The 15452-nt window shown below is 48.7% G+C and overlaps 2 protein-coding genes across 2 annotated transcripts; both read left to right on the top strand.

The window, feature by feature from the left end:
• Nucleotides 1-434: 434 nt before the first annotated feature.
• PENARI_c011G11601 (uncharacterized protein) lies at nucleotides 435-11425 on the top strand (the record flags this gene model as incomplete). Its single annotated transcript, XM_022632754.1, has 12 exons — nucleotides 435-1016; nucleotides 1073-1456; nucleotides 1529-3133; nucleotides 3998-4074; nucleotides 4129-4441; nucleotides 4499-4816; nucleotides 4872-5839; nucleotides 5893-8603; nucleotides 10016-10565; nucleotides 10633-10825; nucleotides 10896-11285; nucleotides 11327-11425. 12 exons carry the CDS (start codon nucleotides 435-437, stop codon nucleotides 11423-11425), a joined length of 8190 nt encoding a protein of 2729 aa, XP_022487659.1.
• A 708-nt stretch (nucleotides 11426-12133) lies between these two features.
• PENARI_c011G04398 (uncharacterized protein) lies at nucleotides 12134-14933 on the top strand (the record flags this gene model as incomplete). The annotated part of the gene is made up of 7 exons (XM_022632571.1): nucleotides 12134-12346; nucleotides 12398-12457; nucleotides 12504-13042; nucleotides 13095-13192; nucleotides 13972-14147; nucleotides 14201-14472; nucleotides 14534-14933. 7 exons carry the CDS (start codon nucleotides 12134-12136, stop codon nucleotides 14931-14933), a joined length of 1758 nt encoding a protein of 585 aa, XP_022487615.1.
• Between the last annotated feature and the right edge of the window lie 519 nt (nucleotides 14934-15452).

Genomic DNA, 15452 nt, shown 5'->3' with positions numbered 1-15452 from the left:
GATGTACGTTAATATCAGCAGTGAGAAACGAGGAATCTTGTATTGGAAGATATTGCAGATGTCAGCTAGAGAATAATCAAGTCCTCAAGACCGGATTGCGGTGCTCTTTAATACACAACTTGGCTGGCGTGAGGTCAGATCTCAACAGCGATACAATACCGAAGAGCGCGAACATCCACCACAGTGACCATCTTGGCTGACAACGCAGTCAGCATCTCTCGCCCGTTTCTCGCTCAACGAATGGGGGCCAAACCTGGTCAACGGCAAGGAGGCGGAAATGGGCATCTCCCGTTGGTTGTCGTGGCCGCTATCCCCGATCCAGACCGTCAACCGTTAACGCTCCGAGTCATCGTTCTGCCAGATTGCAAGGCTACAGGAGGATGCGACCGGGATTAATCGCGCTCTGAGGAAGCTAAGCCAAGCCTCCTGCCAGGATGTTACAAGAGATGCCCAAGACTGGGGGCGAGGAGACTCCCGGCGCGTTCGCGTCGGTCTCGGACGCCGAGAAAAGCGCGAGATTGGACACCTCAGGCCGCAATGAAGCTGCACCAAAGCCACGCAGCTGTGTGGTATGCCGAAGTCGCAAGGTTCGCTGTGACAAGCGGGCGCCATGCTCAAACTGCCGTCGGGCAAACATTGCGTGTATCTTTCCCTCCACAGATCGCCCTCCGAGATGGGCGCGTCGCCTCGACCGTCTCAACAGCGCGTTATCCAACCCGCAGGCGTCACAGGAGGTCCGACCGATAGCTGATGGAGTGATGGAAAGACTGCGGACTTTGGAAAGCCTTGTCAAAGATCTCACTGGTCAGTTGGAGAAGGCTAAGTCCGCTGCTGGAGGGTTGTCTAGTGTTGGCTCGCCTGAGAGCTCTATGCATGATCGAGAACCCGAGCAACAGTCACAGGCATTACCCAATAGCACAGGAGATATGCAGCAGAATTTTGGAAGGCTAGTTCTCCGGGATGCTGGTCGAAGCCGTTATATCAGCAGTGGCTTCTGGTCCCGGGTCAATGACGAGGTTGGTTTGGTTCACGCTTCCGTGGCTCGTGGACGGCGAGCTAATCTTCTCTATAGATCGATGGCCTGAAAATGGATACCCAAAATTTACCTCTAGAAGGATCTGATACTTCGGATGATGAGGCATCGCCGGGGAACACCCCATCTACCCAGGAGCTTGAACAGACACCTTCAGACCGTCACGCATTCTTATTTGGTCACAACCTGACTTCTTATTCCCCTAATCTCACAAATCTTCACCCGTTACCATCACAGATACCGTTCTTACTGGACGTGTTTGCTGAAAACGTGAATGTCATCCTCCAAATTGTTCACCTTCCCACCGTCAAGGCGATGGTTCGTGATTGGCGCAGCCGTGAAATGAAGGGACTCACACCAGCCAACGAAGCATTAATGTTCTCCATCTACTATGCTGCCGTAACGTCCATGGAAGAAGATGATGTACGTATTCGATTTGGGAGTTATGGTTGGACCGAGCATGGACAAACGAAACTTACCTCTGATTGCATATAGATCATGATGAACTTCGGAGTCCCCAAAGCTGAACTAAATCTCAAATACCGCCAAGGTTTTGAGCATGCTCTTGCCAGAGCCGATTTCCTCAACGTGCCCGACCTAGTATTGGTTCAAGCATTCGCCATCTTTCTTGGTCTTGTTCGCCGGCATGACAGTCCAAGGTTTGTATGGATGATGACTGGGCTAGCTATTCGAATGGGGCAAGCCCTGGGACTACACCGTGATGGATCAAATTTCGCACATTTGACCCCTTACGAAGTTGAGATGAGAAGAAGAATATGGTGGGTGTTGTGCCTTTTGGATGTTAGAGCATCCGAAAGCCAAGGCTCGGACTATACCATCACAAGTGCTAGTTTCGACACCAAACTGCCAATGAATATCAATGACACCGACATTGATCCGGTCTCGACGAAAGTTCCCCAAGAGCACGATGGCCTGACGGACATGTCGGTCGCACGCGTCACCTTTGGAATGTGCCAGGTCACAATGCAGATGATGTCCCACGGCTTCAAGGACAAGACACCGAGTCTGGAGGAACAGAGTCGCTCGTTGAACCAAATTTACCAGACCCTTGAGCAAAATTTCCTCCAATACTCAACCGAATCTGGAAACATAACATATTGGGTGGTCGTTATTGTCGCGCGCCTGGTTATGGCAAAGATGGCCTTGCTGATCTACCTGCCTCTGCTATTTTCCACTGCCAATAATGAATTTTCCGAAGAGCTCCGGACGAAACTGCTGATATCAGCAATTGAAGTCGCCGAATATAATCATGCTCTGAACAGCGAAAATGCATGTCGCCATTGGCGGTGGGCGTTTCAGACCTATACACATTGGTACTCCATTGTATACATGATGATTGAGATCTCGCGGCGCCCATGGTCTCCAATCTCCGAGAGAGCTTGGGTGGCCCTTCACAGTGCCTGGCTTATCCCCACTCAATCGCATATGGACAAAAGCCTCCGAATCTGGGTCCCGCTGCGGAAACTTATGAGCAAAGCAAGACAACACCGGGGTATGGAACTTAAACGCTTGAGAAGCGACCTTAGCGCTGCCGAACAGCTAGAGACGGAGTACCAAGATCTACCGTTGCCATCGAGCACCGGGCCATTTCCACCCGGTTCCAACTCAGCAGGTGTCTTCCTTGAGCGATGGCGCCATATGGTATCAAATACAGATGAAGGGCTCGAATCAGGAGTACCGGTTCATTCTCCAAACGCGACCCGAACAACCTTGATGCCTTCTGCCGCTGCTCAACAGGCGAATTTTAGCCCAGGGTTTACCATTGAGCCGCAGTGTCTTTCTACTGGAGCCTATTACCCTGAACAGAACGTGCCAGCTAACACGATTCATGGACTCAACTCGGGCCTGCTCCCCGGTCCAAGCGTCGAGGTTGGGACGGAGCAGCCTACTGTCTCGACGCATAGCTCATTTACACTGCCCTCACAAGTTGCAGCGGGTACTGAGCAAGACATTGCTTCCTGGCTGTGGACTGATGGACATGCACTTGCCGAGTTTGAGAATCTCCCCGCAGAAAAGATTGATATGAACATGGACATTGACGGAGAAGTAAACTGGTACAACTGGGTTGAATCTGCGAAGGTAATGGAGTTGGATGGAGAACCTGGTCGTGGCTAGTAAAGTACACGCCCAGGCCTGCTTGTTTTGACCTACTTAGACACGTATGTGTAGTGTCGGCCTCGTCCAGCATATTGGGGGCAAACATCGCAACGCATCAAAATATGCGTCATCCTCAACCAGGGAACTGCGAAGCCTTATCTATTTCGGGCCGACCCACGTGGGGGCCCCGCTCCAGGCGAATGGGGGTTCGTCAAGGTCGCACAGCCATTATTTTCCGCAGCTCAAAGATGACTTCAAAAACAGAATCTAGTTTATTTCGATCAAGGCTAGGTCTACTAAAAGAGTATATTTGTTCCCGCGTCAGACGCCACTAATCACGGATTGGCCATGCACTCCTGAATATGCAAGCCGGTGCCTGAAAATGGCAATGATTGGTCCCTAGATCCGGTATGGCGTGCTTTTTCTCCTATCAGCTCAAAATGGCCCCCATGCGACAAATCATAGCACGGCGCTAGGCAGCCAGGTGTCAATGCATCAGCCTCAGAAGTTGAGTCAGCACGACAAGGAGGCTTACCCTTTTTTGTACCTATTCTGGGTTGGCCCCCGGATCATTTCAAGTAGCTTTTGGGTTTCGCAAAAATTGTTCAAAGAGGTGAGAATACTCAGGATTCGTCCCTGGGCATTATCATGGAGATGAGGCGGGGAACAACTCAGCTTATTTCCCTGACGGGGGTAGCCATTTTGGTTTGTGTTTGGTATCTGCATAAACGCCAACTGCCGCGTGGGAGCACGCGCGGGGATCTTCAGCCAAAGATACCAGCGGAAAAGAAATCGGTATGGTAGATGTCAATTCCGAAATTGGCGTGCCTTCTGACCTTCGCACAGAAAGTTGGAAACCGACCCGCATTGGACATTCTTTATCCGAACTCGGATAACCCCAGTACAGAGGATGCAGAAATTGAGTATGTTTTTCAATACAACAAATCATACTACTATTATGCTAATAGGTTCTGAAGCATCGTCGCTGTTCATGGCCTTGGCTCCAATGTGGATTGGTCATGGACCTGGAAAGATGATACACAGCTGGTGAACGGCAAGCCACGCCTCGTGAACTGGTTGAGTGACAGTGACATGTTACCAAATAAAGTGCCTAGGGCACGAGTCCTAGCCTACAACTATGAGTCAAGATGGCATCTTGATGCTGCCACGACCCGGCTCCAGGTCTGCGGTAAACACCTGGCAGACGCAATTCACGAGTTCCGTGAAGACTGTAGCGATAGGCCGCTCATATTTATCGGACACAGTCTGGGTGGGAACGTTATTCAACACGTAAGTGGGATTGTGCTGTGAGCGAAATATCTGCTGACGAGATTCGCACTTGGCTAGGCTCTTCTGTACGCAGAGACTGAACAAAACTTGAAATACTTAGTCGAGCTCACAGTTGGCCTTATATTCTTGGGCTGTCCCTTTAAAGGCTCAAAGATACAACAGTTGGCAACTGTAGTCATCCAGTCTTTGAAGGTGGCCGGCGCTGACGAGGGCATAAATGGATACCTAGGATATGGTAGCACCGTTCTGTTAGACAAGGTCGATAGCTTTCAGCGGCTCCTAGAAAGAAATTCGATCCCCTTCTGCGCTTTCATTGAACAAAGGAAGACAGACTATGGGAACAAAATCTATATCCCAGGACTTATCAAGGATTTGGTACGGTTTCGATACAGATGTCACTCTCGCTCAACAAAAGCTAATTGGACGAAAGGTTGTGAACGAAGAGTCTGCCGGCGCGTTAGGTCCACACAAAGTTCACTTGAACACGGATCATTTCAAAATCAACAAGTACTCTGGCCCGCAGGATCGTTCATTTTTGAGTGTATCGGCGAAGATCAGCGAAATGTACAAAGGCTGGAGACCACTGATTGCAAGCAGAATGTCTGGACCTCAATCTGGCGTGCAGAGAAAGCTGAAGTTCAACAAAGACCGGCACGAAGGCATCGTTAATTTCTTGGCAAAGTTCGACTTTTCGGCGCGGTACAGCGATGTCTTCCTCGCCAGACATAAGAATACCGGCCAGTGGATCTTGGAGACCGAAAGCTTTCAGCAGTGGCTGTCAACCGCCGGAAAAACACTTTGGTGTCCCGGAATCCCCGGAGCAGGAAAGACCACCCTTTTCGCGATTGCAGTCAATTATCTTCAAGAAAGATTCCATATGAAGGAAGATGCAATTCTTTTTGCCTTTTGTGACTACAAAGACCGATCGAACCAAACCGCACACAACATCTTGCTCTCTCTGTGGAGGCAACTGATGCAAAATCGCATCCTGACCGAGGCTGAATGTGAACGACTCGAGACTACGTATGTGAAAAGAGCCGTTCTCCCAACAACCGACACGGTCTTGAACATGCTGTCAGACGAATTGAGCAAGTATTCCCGGGTATTCATCTTGTTAGATGCCTTGGATGAACTCAAGACCGAAACACGCGATGAATTGCTGTATCTCATTTCAAACCTACCCAAAAACAAAAACTTGTTGGTGACGTCCCGCGTTCCAAAGGAGCGAACGTCTCCTTTTAGTGATGTTCCTCAATTGGAGATTCGAGCCAAGGAAACGGATCTCGCAGAGTACATCGAAGGTCGACTACAATCTAGCAGACTCGCCTCGAAGTTGATGCACAACAACAAGCTCAAGCGTGAGATCAAGGATACGGTTATCAAGAAAGCATGTGGAATGTGAGTCTCATTTCTCCCAAACACCAAAGATTGATACTAACAATATGTATCAGGTTTCTCCTTGTCAAGCTTCATCTCAATGCCCTGGCAGATCAGCATACCACAAAAGGTATCCAAGCTAGCCTGAAAAGTTTGCCTGAGGGAGAGAATGCCATCTCAAAAACATACGAAGACGCCATCTCCCGTATCTACGATCAGCCACAGAAAGATCGGGAACTTGGCGAACTGATCATTCTGTGGATCGCTCACGCCCAACGACCCTTAAGCCTGAAAGATTTACAATATGCTTTGACTCTACAGGAAGGCGATGATGAAATTGATCCCCATGACCTCATTCCCGGAGAGTTACTGACTTCAACCTGTGCTGGCCTTGTTACCATTGAGGATGTGTCAGGAAGAATCCAGTTTACCCACTCCACCGCCCAGGAATATCTCGACTCAATCAAATCCACCAAGTTTCCCAGTGCCGATGTATACATTGCCAAGCGTTGCATTCAATATCTTTCGTTGTCTATGTTCTGCACAGATACCAAAGAGATCCACACGACAGCCTTTTCAAACACTGTTGCCAAATACCCATTTCTGGAATACGCGGCACTTCACTGGGGACTACATGCGAAAAAGGCCGACGGCGACGAGGTTAAAGATACCGTTAAAAAGGCGGTGGCCTCGTTTTTCAACCTCAAGCTGCAGTCTATCTTTGCGGTGCGCACACTGTTGTGCGGGATTGCCGGTGTAGACGGGGCTGAGATGGGAGACAGTCTGGCGAGGAATGAGCGATCCATTAAGCTAATCAACATTCTGGCCTATTTTGGGATGGACTTCCTGATTACGGACCTAATAGTCAAAAGACCTGAAGTGATTGTCGAGTCTTTTGATGATTTTGTTGGAAATGTCTTACACTGGGCAGCCTTCGGCCAACATGACACGACACTGGAGTTGCTGTTGAACCAACCGTCCATATCCCAAATTTTGAATCAGACGGGATATTCGTCCTTTACTCCGCTGCATATAGCTTTGGTCCACAGACGCGACAAATCGGCTGAAATCCTGTTGGACCATGGAGTCGATGTCACAGTTAGAGCCCATTTCGGCCATACGCCCTTGCTAGTGGCAGCTCTAACTGGCAATGGAGCGATGATACCGAAAATTCTCTCCAAGGAGAAAGGAATCGAGACATTGTTAGTTCAGGGACACGGAGGAACTACACCCTTCCGTGCCGCTGCAGGGTGGGGGCACAAGGACGCCATGGTTGAGCTCTTGCGTGCGCTGGAGAACTATGAGCTAAGTCCGGATCTTGACGAGCTCAGGGACGACTTTGGAAGAAATCCGCTCCACATGGCGGCGGAACACGGTTATTTGAACATTTGTGAGGTCCTTCTCAAGTCAAAGTATGGACCTCAACTTGCTATAAGCGAGGATTACTGGGATGCCCCTCCAGTGGCCTTGTCCATTCTTCATGGTCATGTACAGGTAACAGAAATGTTTCTTACCTGGGATGATGGAGCACTACTGGAAAGCGAAGAAGGATTTGTTTCAGGGGCGTTGTTAATGGCGGCTCGATGGGGACAGCCGTTAGTTGTTGACATGCTCTTGAAGCGCCACCCTAAAAGTTTCTTGATGGACTTTCAGAAGCTCACAGTGCTCCATCATGCTGCTTATAGCGGCTCTTTGGAAACGGTCAAAATTATTCTCGATCACCCCGAGGGACGGCCTATGCTGGAGGCGCGAGACAAAGCTGGAAATACACCGCTAATCGGAGCGTGCAGCAGAGGACTTGCTGAAATTGCGGAGTATCTCATTGCGAAAGACGCCATGGTGGACGCCAAGAATGACAATGCAGAAACAGCTCTTCACCTTGCCTGCGAGGCAAATGTTCAACAGGTCATCAAACTTCTGCTCCAGTCTGGCGTTGATACCAACGCTGAAACATCAGATGGACGAACAGCATTCAGTGTTGCGATTGAAAATGATGCGTTAGAAGCGATCCAGTTACTCTTGAACGCAGGAGCTCCTGTTCCAGAAGGGGTCACCATCCCTGAGATACCCCCTTGGAGGAAGACTGCAATGGCTAAGGGATATCAGCCTGAGACGCCAAGAGACCAATTCGAAGCCTATTTCTATCTCAAAAAGGCCACTTCTGGCAGACTATCCTCTTCGTTGATCTCGCATATTTTCGATCTCGCTGAATACTGGCTAGTGAGCGAAACCGAGCGAGTTGAATCAAAGTGTGCCGCAAGGCAGCATGGCGATACGACGATCTACCTGCGAAGCGCCCCGGTATTCGGAAACCTACACCACCCTGTGAGACGAATCCACTACGAGGTGATCAGCCACGACCAAGGTTACAGCGGTGATAGCCACCTGCATGGAAAATATGATGGCTCTTATACATGGTTTGATGCGAGCCGTGAAGGCAGCCCGGGCCCATTCCAAGAAGTGGCCCGCCGAATCCCTGGACCGGAAGTTTTACGAAATGTTCATGCAAGATATGACTGGCATAAACATCGCGTGACCTGGTGCTCTACTACTGGCGAAAGATGTTTCCACGTGCGCACAGATGAAGAAACAAAGGAAGAGATTGAAGAACCTGTTTCAACTGTTCGCTACGACCACAGGTCACCAAAGCCTATGCCTCTCAAGTGGATCCCTGAGATCAATCCCGGAGACCGACTGATCATGAACGCTGTAGCTCAGTTTCCGGGGTGGGAGAATTACGTTCAGAGAGCCAAGGCTGTTATCTACACAAGCTGCCTCAGGGCCAGTGCGCACAGATGAGATTGATCCAAATGTATATCACTATGATGAGAGAATTTTTGAATTATACGTTTCCAGTCAAGAATTCACGGGCTCAGGTAATTCCTAAAATATGCGAGACATCCTACCTCCGCATGATTTTGTCGCCCTTTGACCCTTGGATAGACATCCTGATATATGCCTGATCCCATCCATGCATCCAAATGACCCTTGCCAGCGCAATGGCAGTCGCCCAGCGTAATATTAGCAGTCAAATCTCTTACTGGTGAATCAAGGCTGAATCCTAGCAACAGGAGAGCGTGCGAAGAACTTACCTGTGCGAGGCACTCGCAGAAATGGGTTTATTAACGCACAACTCAATTCGATTTTGGGCTACATGCGTGAAGCCCATGTCCGGAGCTGCCACTAGTTTCAATGTATTCTGGCGAAATCCAGATCCGACGAGATCTAAGCACCAGAAGGCTCTGTGGCTGGCGGCGATGGGGTCAATCGTGCTTTTGCTTTATTCACTAGGCACGACAATCTATATAGCGAGTCCCTGCAGCTTGCTAAGCAGATTGATTCAAGGGTTTTATTCCCAATGTATTGTTGGGTAGAGATAGCGGAGATTGAGGCGAGCTGATCGCAGGTCATGTTTGTCACCAGGGCATTACCACAAGTTGAGGGAATACCAGATGGAGTCGCATTGAACAACCGGAACGCCGAGGTGTCGACGGCCAGACCCAAAACAACAGCCACTAATCCCAGAGTCGAGACTAACCTGGCAGTGACAGTCATCTTCCCGAGATAGTATGAAATGAATGAATCCAGAATTAGAAAATAAATCAGGGCAACGAAGGCAGGACACCACTTTCTGGCTATTTTGTAGTGGGAACTACAAATGTATATTGTACCACAGGATCCCTTGAAACTATCAGGTCGGCTAGAGTATAGACGAGACTATGGATCGTCGGCATACGAGCGAGATACGAACTAATTAGTCTGTACCGTATCACGCTAGAAGCTTTTGTAGTTGCAAAGCTAGAGGTAGTGCTGAAACTAACAAGGGACCGGACCCTTGTTAATTTCCCTCAATCCTTTTTTTTTCTTTTCTTTTCTTTTCTCCTTCGCCTTCCTTCTCGCATCCAACCCCTACTTTTGTCAAATCCTTCTGGCTTCAAATGTGTTTGTTAAAAGACATTCCCCACTTGGCGCCTACTGCGGGAGACAAGCAACGATAAGCCCTGCGACAGCGAGACAATCACAAAACCCTCACTGCCTCGGACAGAGGAAAAGAAATGCAATGGCGTTATGATGCAACCTGCTTGACTGATTCGGCTTCGGGCGCCTATTGCAACACCCTATTCCAGAATGCAATTGCGAACGGCACAACGAACGTCAAATGCAGCGCATGCTATTTGAACTACATGTCAACTATAGTGAACTCCAAATGGGACCAGGATACTTTGCTCAGTCCTTCGGCCCTAATGAGTCAATTATCTTCTTGCTCGACCGGCGGATACTCTGTGACTTATACACCGACCTCCACTGCCTCTTCAACGGTCTCTGCCTCAGCCACCGTTGCCGCTAGTCGCTGCAACACGACTGACCCCGATCAAACTGTTTACAAGGTTGAATCCGGAGATACCTGTGTTTCTATCTCAGTAGCTCAAAATGTCTCCAGCTCAGCCTTGATCAACTTGAACAGCCTTGATATGGGGTGTACACACATAGTGGCTGGGGCGAACATCTGCCTTCCCGATGTTTGTGAAATCTATCGCGTTCAGGAGACGGATACCATCGACAAAATCGTTGCTAGCCTATCCCGTCAAGTCTCCGTACCTCAGTTTGTTGCATGGAATGCCAATCTCAACTCAGCGCAAAGCTCGGAGAATCTGACTGCCATTGCGGGGAAGTACATCTGCGTCAGTCCTCCTGGTACTCTCACACTCCCCGATACCCTGGCTCTGAGGCCCGCAACCACTGCTGTGTATGTTGTCTGCTTTCTCTTTTTCGCTTGTGTATTCGGAAGGTGAAAACGCTAATTAGATGTGCAGCTCTGTTCCTACCGACGCGGTTACTAGCTCCAACACCGACTGTGGCCACTGGTATCAGATCCAAGCTGGTGATACCTGTGAATCCGTGTGCAACAAGTTCAGCATCTCGCAATATGATTTCGATTTCTTGAATCCCCAGGCCGCATTGAATACAACCTCAAGCTGTGGCAGCCTCTGGAAAGGGAACAGCTACGTGCGTCTCTCTATATGAGAAAATAACAAAGACATATTGTTCTTTTCAGGCTAACTAATCCACTCCACAGTGCGTGCAAGCAGTGGGTAACATCAACACCTATGCCAGCTACACATCCAACACCACCAAAACTCGTACAACACTCGCTAGCACCATTAATCCCAACGCGACCCGAACAGCCAACCATAGCACCACAAACCTGTTCTGGTCATTCCCTTCCGATCTGACCACCACCTCAACCTGGACCCCGGATTCCGCATACCTCGCATCTCTTGCGACCTACACGCTCTGTGATCAAGTCAACTCAGTGTATAACATCACCGATTACGATCTAACAGACGAGATGTACCAAGATGAAGCCTGGCTGAGTGAATACGAGCGCGTGTGCTATCTTCCTGTCAACGGTTCCTTCCCGACTGCCGGGTTCAACTTCAGCATCACGCTGACAGATGATTCAAGTGTGGCAATCTCTACAGTATTTACTTCTAGCCAAACAGCTAGCCCTCACGCATCGTCTACGGTCACTACTGCAACCTCTACTACCACAGTTGCGACCCCAACGAGTACGATCTCGGAAAATGGTCTCTGTGGACCGTCTAATTCGGAGTGGACTTGTTTGGGGTCTCAATTTGGCGACTGCTGTAGTAACTACGGTTATTGTGGTAGCTCGTCGGATTATTGTTCCAGCACAAATTGTAATGCTAACTATGGCTCGTGTGCGTGATCCTGGCTTGGGAGTGGGACCTTCAATGTTTAATGTTGGAAAGGGTTAGGCTGTGGCCTTCAAGGCACGATCAAATGTTTTGATATACCATATTTCCTCCTAGTTTGAATTCGCTGGAATATGAAACTAGGATTTGCCAGCTGGCTGTTTAATTGTTCCTAGTTTTTCTCGCCCGTCATGTACTAGTGCATGGAAACCTGCAATTTATGTATATCAAACTTTTCCTTAAATTACAATGATTTTAGCAGAACCAGGAACATTTGAATGCGAGCGGTTAGGCCGGAAACGACGCCACACACCAAGTTTGTAGGCGATCCACTTCAACGAAAACCCTCTAAGTCAAAGACCCACTGTATCTCCGAGCTCGGGACCACTTACTCTTCCCTATCAAAGGTTAGTCGTAAAGATTCCAAGGTCGCATAATACAGGTTTAGTGTGTTTGAGAAGAGTATGTACGGGAAAGATAGATTTGATGCCTTAGTGCAAACTGGGGGCGGACATGTGTCAAACTCGTCCGTTAAATACACTCCCGCCCCTCGCGTTCCTCACTTCTTTTCAACCCTCGGAACTGCCACCATTCGATCATGTCCCTAATAAGATCGCACAGCCAGTGGCCTGGAGGCATCCCCTCCTTCATTCGCCGACACGAAGAACCCGTCGCCCCTGAAAATTTCCATGCCGCCTCTCGTGCATGGAGGCATTTTGTTCGTGACCAGTGGGTCGGCGGCGACGCCGCGGATCAACAGAAACGAGCTTTGAGCGAACGGTGGGCAACAGCAGACCAACAATTTCGCGATGTATGTCTTTAATTTGGAAGAATTCTTATTTCTCCACTGACGCTAAGACAGAGCTATCAATCCCGAGCACTCGAGGACGAGCCTAGTTTTTTTGAAGGTCCCGAACTTACAGTATGAAATATCTCCTACTATTTGACTTCTTCTAATCCAGCTATAGGATAAAAATTTTGTTGGAAATGACGTTCAAAATTTCTGTATGGTCTACTTCTGCACCACCGAATTGACCCGCGAGAAAGAAGCCCTACTAGCCAAGTGTATCTTGGGTTTATTCCCATGGGAAGAAGGCTGGGAATTTCTAGCAGACGAAATGATAATGTTTCTTCCCTTGGAAGATAATCAAGGGGATATTCTCGAGACATTCAAGTCCCATCAAAGTGTCGCCCGACCCAACTTCCTTGATATGCACATGGCGCTCGATGGAACGGTGCTTTTTAGGGACTGCTATGCCAAGCTTATTATCGATGACCGGACCCTTGAGACCGGACTAGGGCTTTGGGTTGAATTCGCAACGAACGGTATCTACAAGAAAGCCTACCGGGCTCAAATTATGATGGAGGAATTCGCCCACTTTTATCGCGAAATCGGTCCGGGAAATCAGGTCCCAATAGAGCAGGCGCTGAATTACATAGAGTCACGGGTAATATACCAAGACCGCGATGAAGATGCAGATCCAAGAGAGATCTTGGAGGATGAGCCGTGAGTCCGTCCATTCTTGGTTACGAGATAATATATATTAATCGGTGCTTAGAGTCGACATGCGACGGCGGCTCGTGGAAATCTACCGAGGGGGTGAAGTCGATCTAGTGGATGACTATGCGCCAGGCTTTCGCGAGGCGGAGGAGCAGGGTAACGGCTTAGCGATCGGATATGATTTGGAACAGATACTTGCGAATGATGGACATCCCCTGACTATCAAAGATCATGGAAGTGATCATTAGCTAGACTTTACTTATTGCTCCCACGTACTCGGTTCCTTCAATAAAAATAATACCCCTCATGTTCAGTTATGGGTTATATTAGGCGCTTAGGGCAGCATTTTATCGACATAAAGAAGCGATTGGTCCAGAATACGCATCAAGTTAATATTCGAGCGTATTTTTGGCAGGATTCACAGTTTTTGTTTGAGACCCGTATTGAAGAATGGGCACTGTGTCCATAATTCTTTTTAATACCGTCCAGATCCGAATTGAGTGTCCGGTAGCAATCCATGCTTTCGGCGATATACGACAGTCGTCGGGTCAGGGTAAGCTCAGGGTGGGTCGGCGGCGGCGGTCGCTATAGCGCAGGTGGTCTTGGTCAGGCAAACACCAGGGCAGTGAACTTAAAGCATGTGTGGCAGTAGAGAGAGTCGGGCCGTGGGCATCGACCCACGTGATGCCGAGTCTAGCGACGGTGAATGGAAGGCTTAAAACGGCCTGGACGTCCAAAGTTACGGGTGGAAAGGGAGCCGTTTCTGGCCTCAAAAGCGGTCATTTTCGACGTCAATCCCACAGGTCCTCATATTCTAGTTGTAAAAGGCTAAAAAGAAAGTCGAAAAGTGGTCTGACTATTGAGCCAGTGAGATACTTACCTTCCTGGTTCCCTGGGGCAAATTTTGCGAAGATCGCAAAAGGCTACAAAGTCAGAGCAAGCATTCAGTGATATCCCATACGCATTTGTCAAAGACCAAATCAAACAGGGTACATTTGTTCCATCTTTTCTGTCCAACCTTCTCCAAGACAACCCTGTGGAGCCTGGTACCGAAGACGAGGACATTATCAAATGGTCAGCTGGCTCTCTCTACGCTGGAGGAGCAGACACAGTAAGAACCAAGATTTGCATTGTAAGGCTCACAGTATATTGACCTTATAATAGACCGTCTCATCCATTGCAAGTTTCTTCCTCGCCATGGCCCTTTTCCCTGACGTGCAACGTAAGGCCCAGCAGGAGCTCGACACAGTAGTTGGCAGTGGTCGGCTACCACAATTCCGGGATCGAGAGGACCTTGTGTACATTAATGCACTAGTTAAGGAGGTGCTTCGGTGGCACCCAGTCGTGCCTATAAACTTGGCGCACTCGCCAACTCAAGATGATACGTGCGAGGGATATCGAATTCCCAAGGGATCATCAGTTATTGCGAATATTTGGTAAGCTGTTTTAAATTGTACCCCGAACGTATCATTTACTGATCAATGTTTAATGAAATAGGGCATTTACGCATGATCCACTTGTTTACAATGACCCCATGGCCTTCAAACCAGAACGATTCCTAGGTTCCCCCGACGGCTCTCCCGCAGAGCGAGATCCTCATATGCTTGTGTTTGGATATGGGCGTCGAGCCTGTCCCGGACGCACTTTGGCCGACGCCAACGTATTTCTTACCATTGCGCAGTCCTTGGCTGTCTTCGATATCTCAAAGCCAATTCGAAATGGCAAAGTCGAGGAGATTTTAGTTAATTACCTCCCAGGTGTTATCAGTCATCCTGCTCCATTCCAGTTGTCCATCCAGCCACGGAGTACGGCACATCGAGAACTCATCCAATCGCTAGGAAATCTCTATCCTTGGAGCGAGAGCGATGCGCAAAATCTGGCTAGTCTACAGACTTAACTTGCATTTCTAATGAAGTCTTGTTAAGTGCAGATGATAGACCTGGAAGGCTTTGATACGCATGAATGCGGTCGAATTCTAATTGAGAAGTTTTTATCAGAAATACTCGGAGCTCAGTGCTTGGTCATCGGGGTTCAACAGTAGGCTCGTGGTAGGGCCACAGGACATGGTGGTAGTAAGAAGAATTCATCCATAGTTAAAATAAATTTTAGTAAGATCAATACATATAGGGTATTTCAAAACACCTGTAGCATAGTGGCTTCCGAATCAAAGGTAAGAACCTGATCATAATGCGTTTGATTAAATGCGAGGAGCTTAGTGTAACTTTCTGCCATGTGGCTTGATCTTGGTTAGCTCGAATGCAGACATGTGGAGTAATTTGGACTTCAAGATTACCAGTGCATAAGTCGTAGAAATATACAGAAAGAAAAAAGACGACGGCAACTATGATGCTCGAGGCCTTCGGTAGTTCCACTTTGTCAGATGGTGGTATTCTTGCGCGAAAACACTCAGAAACCC

Source organism: Penicillium arizonense (genome assembly GCF_001773325.1).
Source record: "Penicillium arizonense strain CBS 141311 chromosome Unknown PENARI_contig011, whole genome shotgun sequence".
Taxonomy (NCBI): domain Eukaryota; kingdom Fungi; phylum Ascomycota; class Eurotiomycetes; order Eurotiales; family Aspergillaceae; genus Penicillium; species Penicillium arizonense.
The sequence above is the reverse complement of the archived record's forward strand: the minus strand, read 5'-3'. Positions and strand labels throughout refer to the sequence as shown.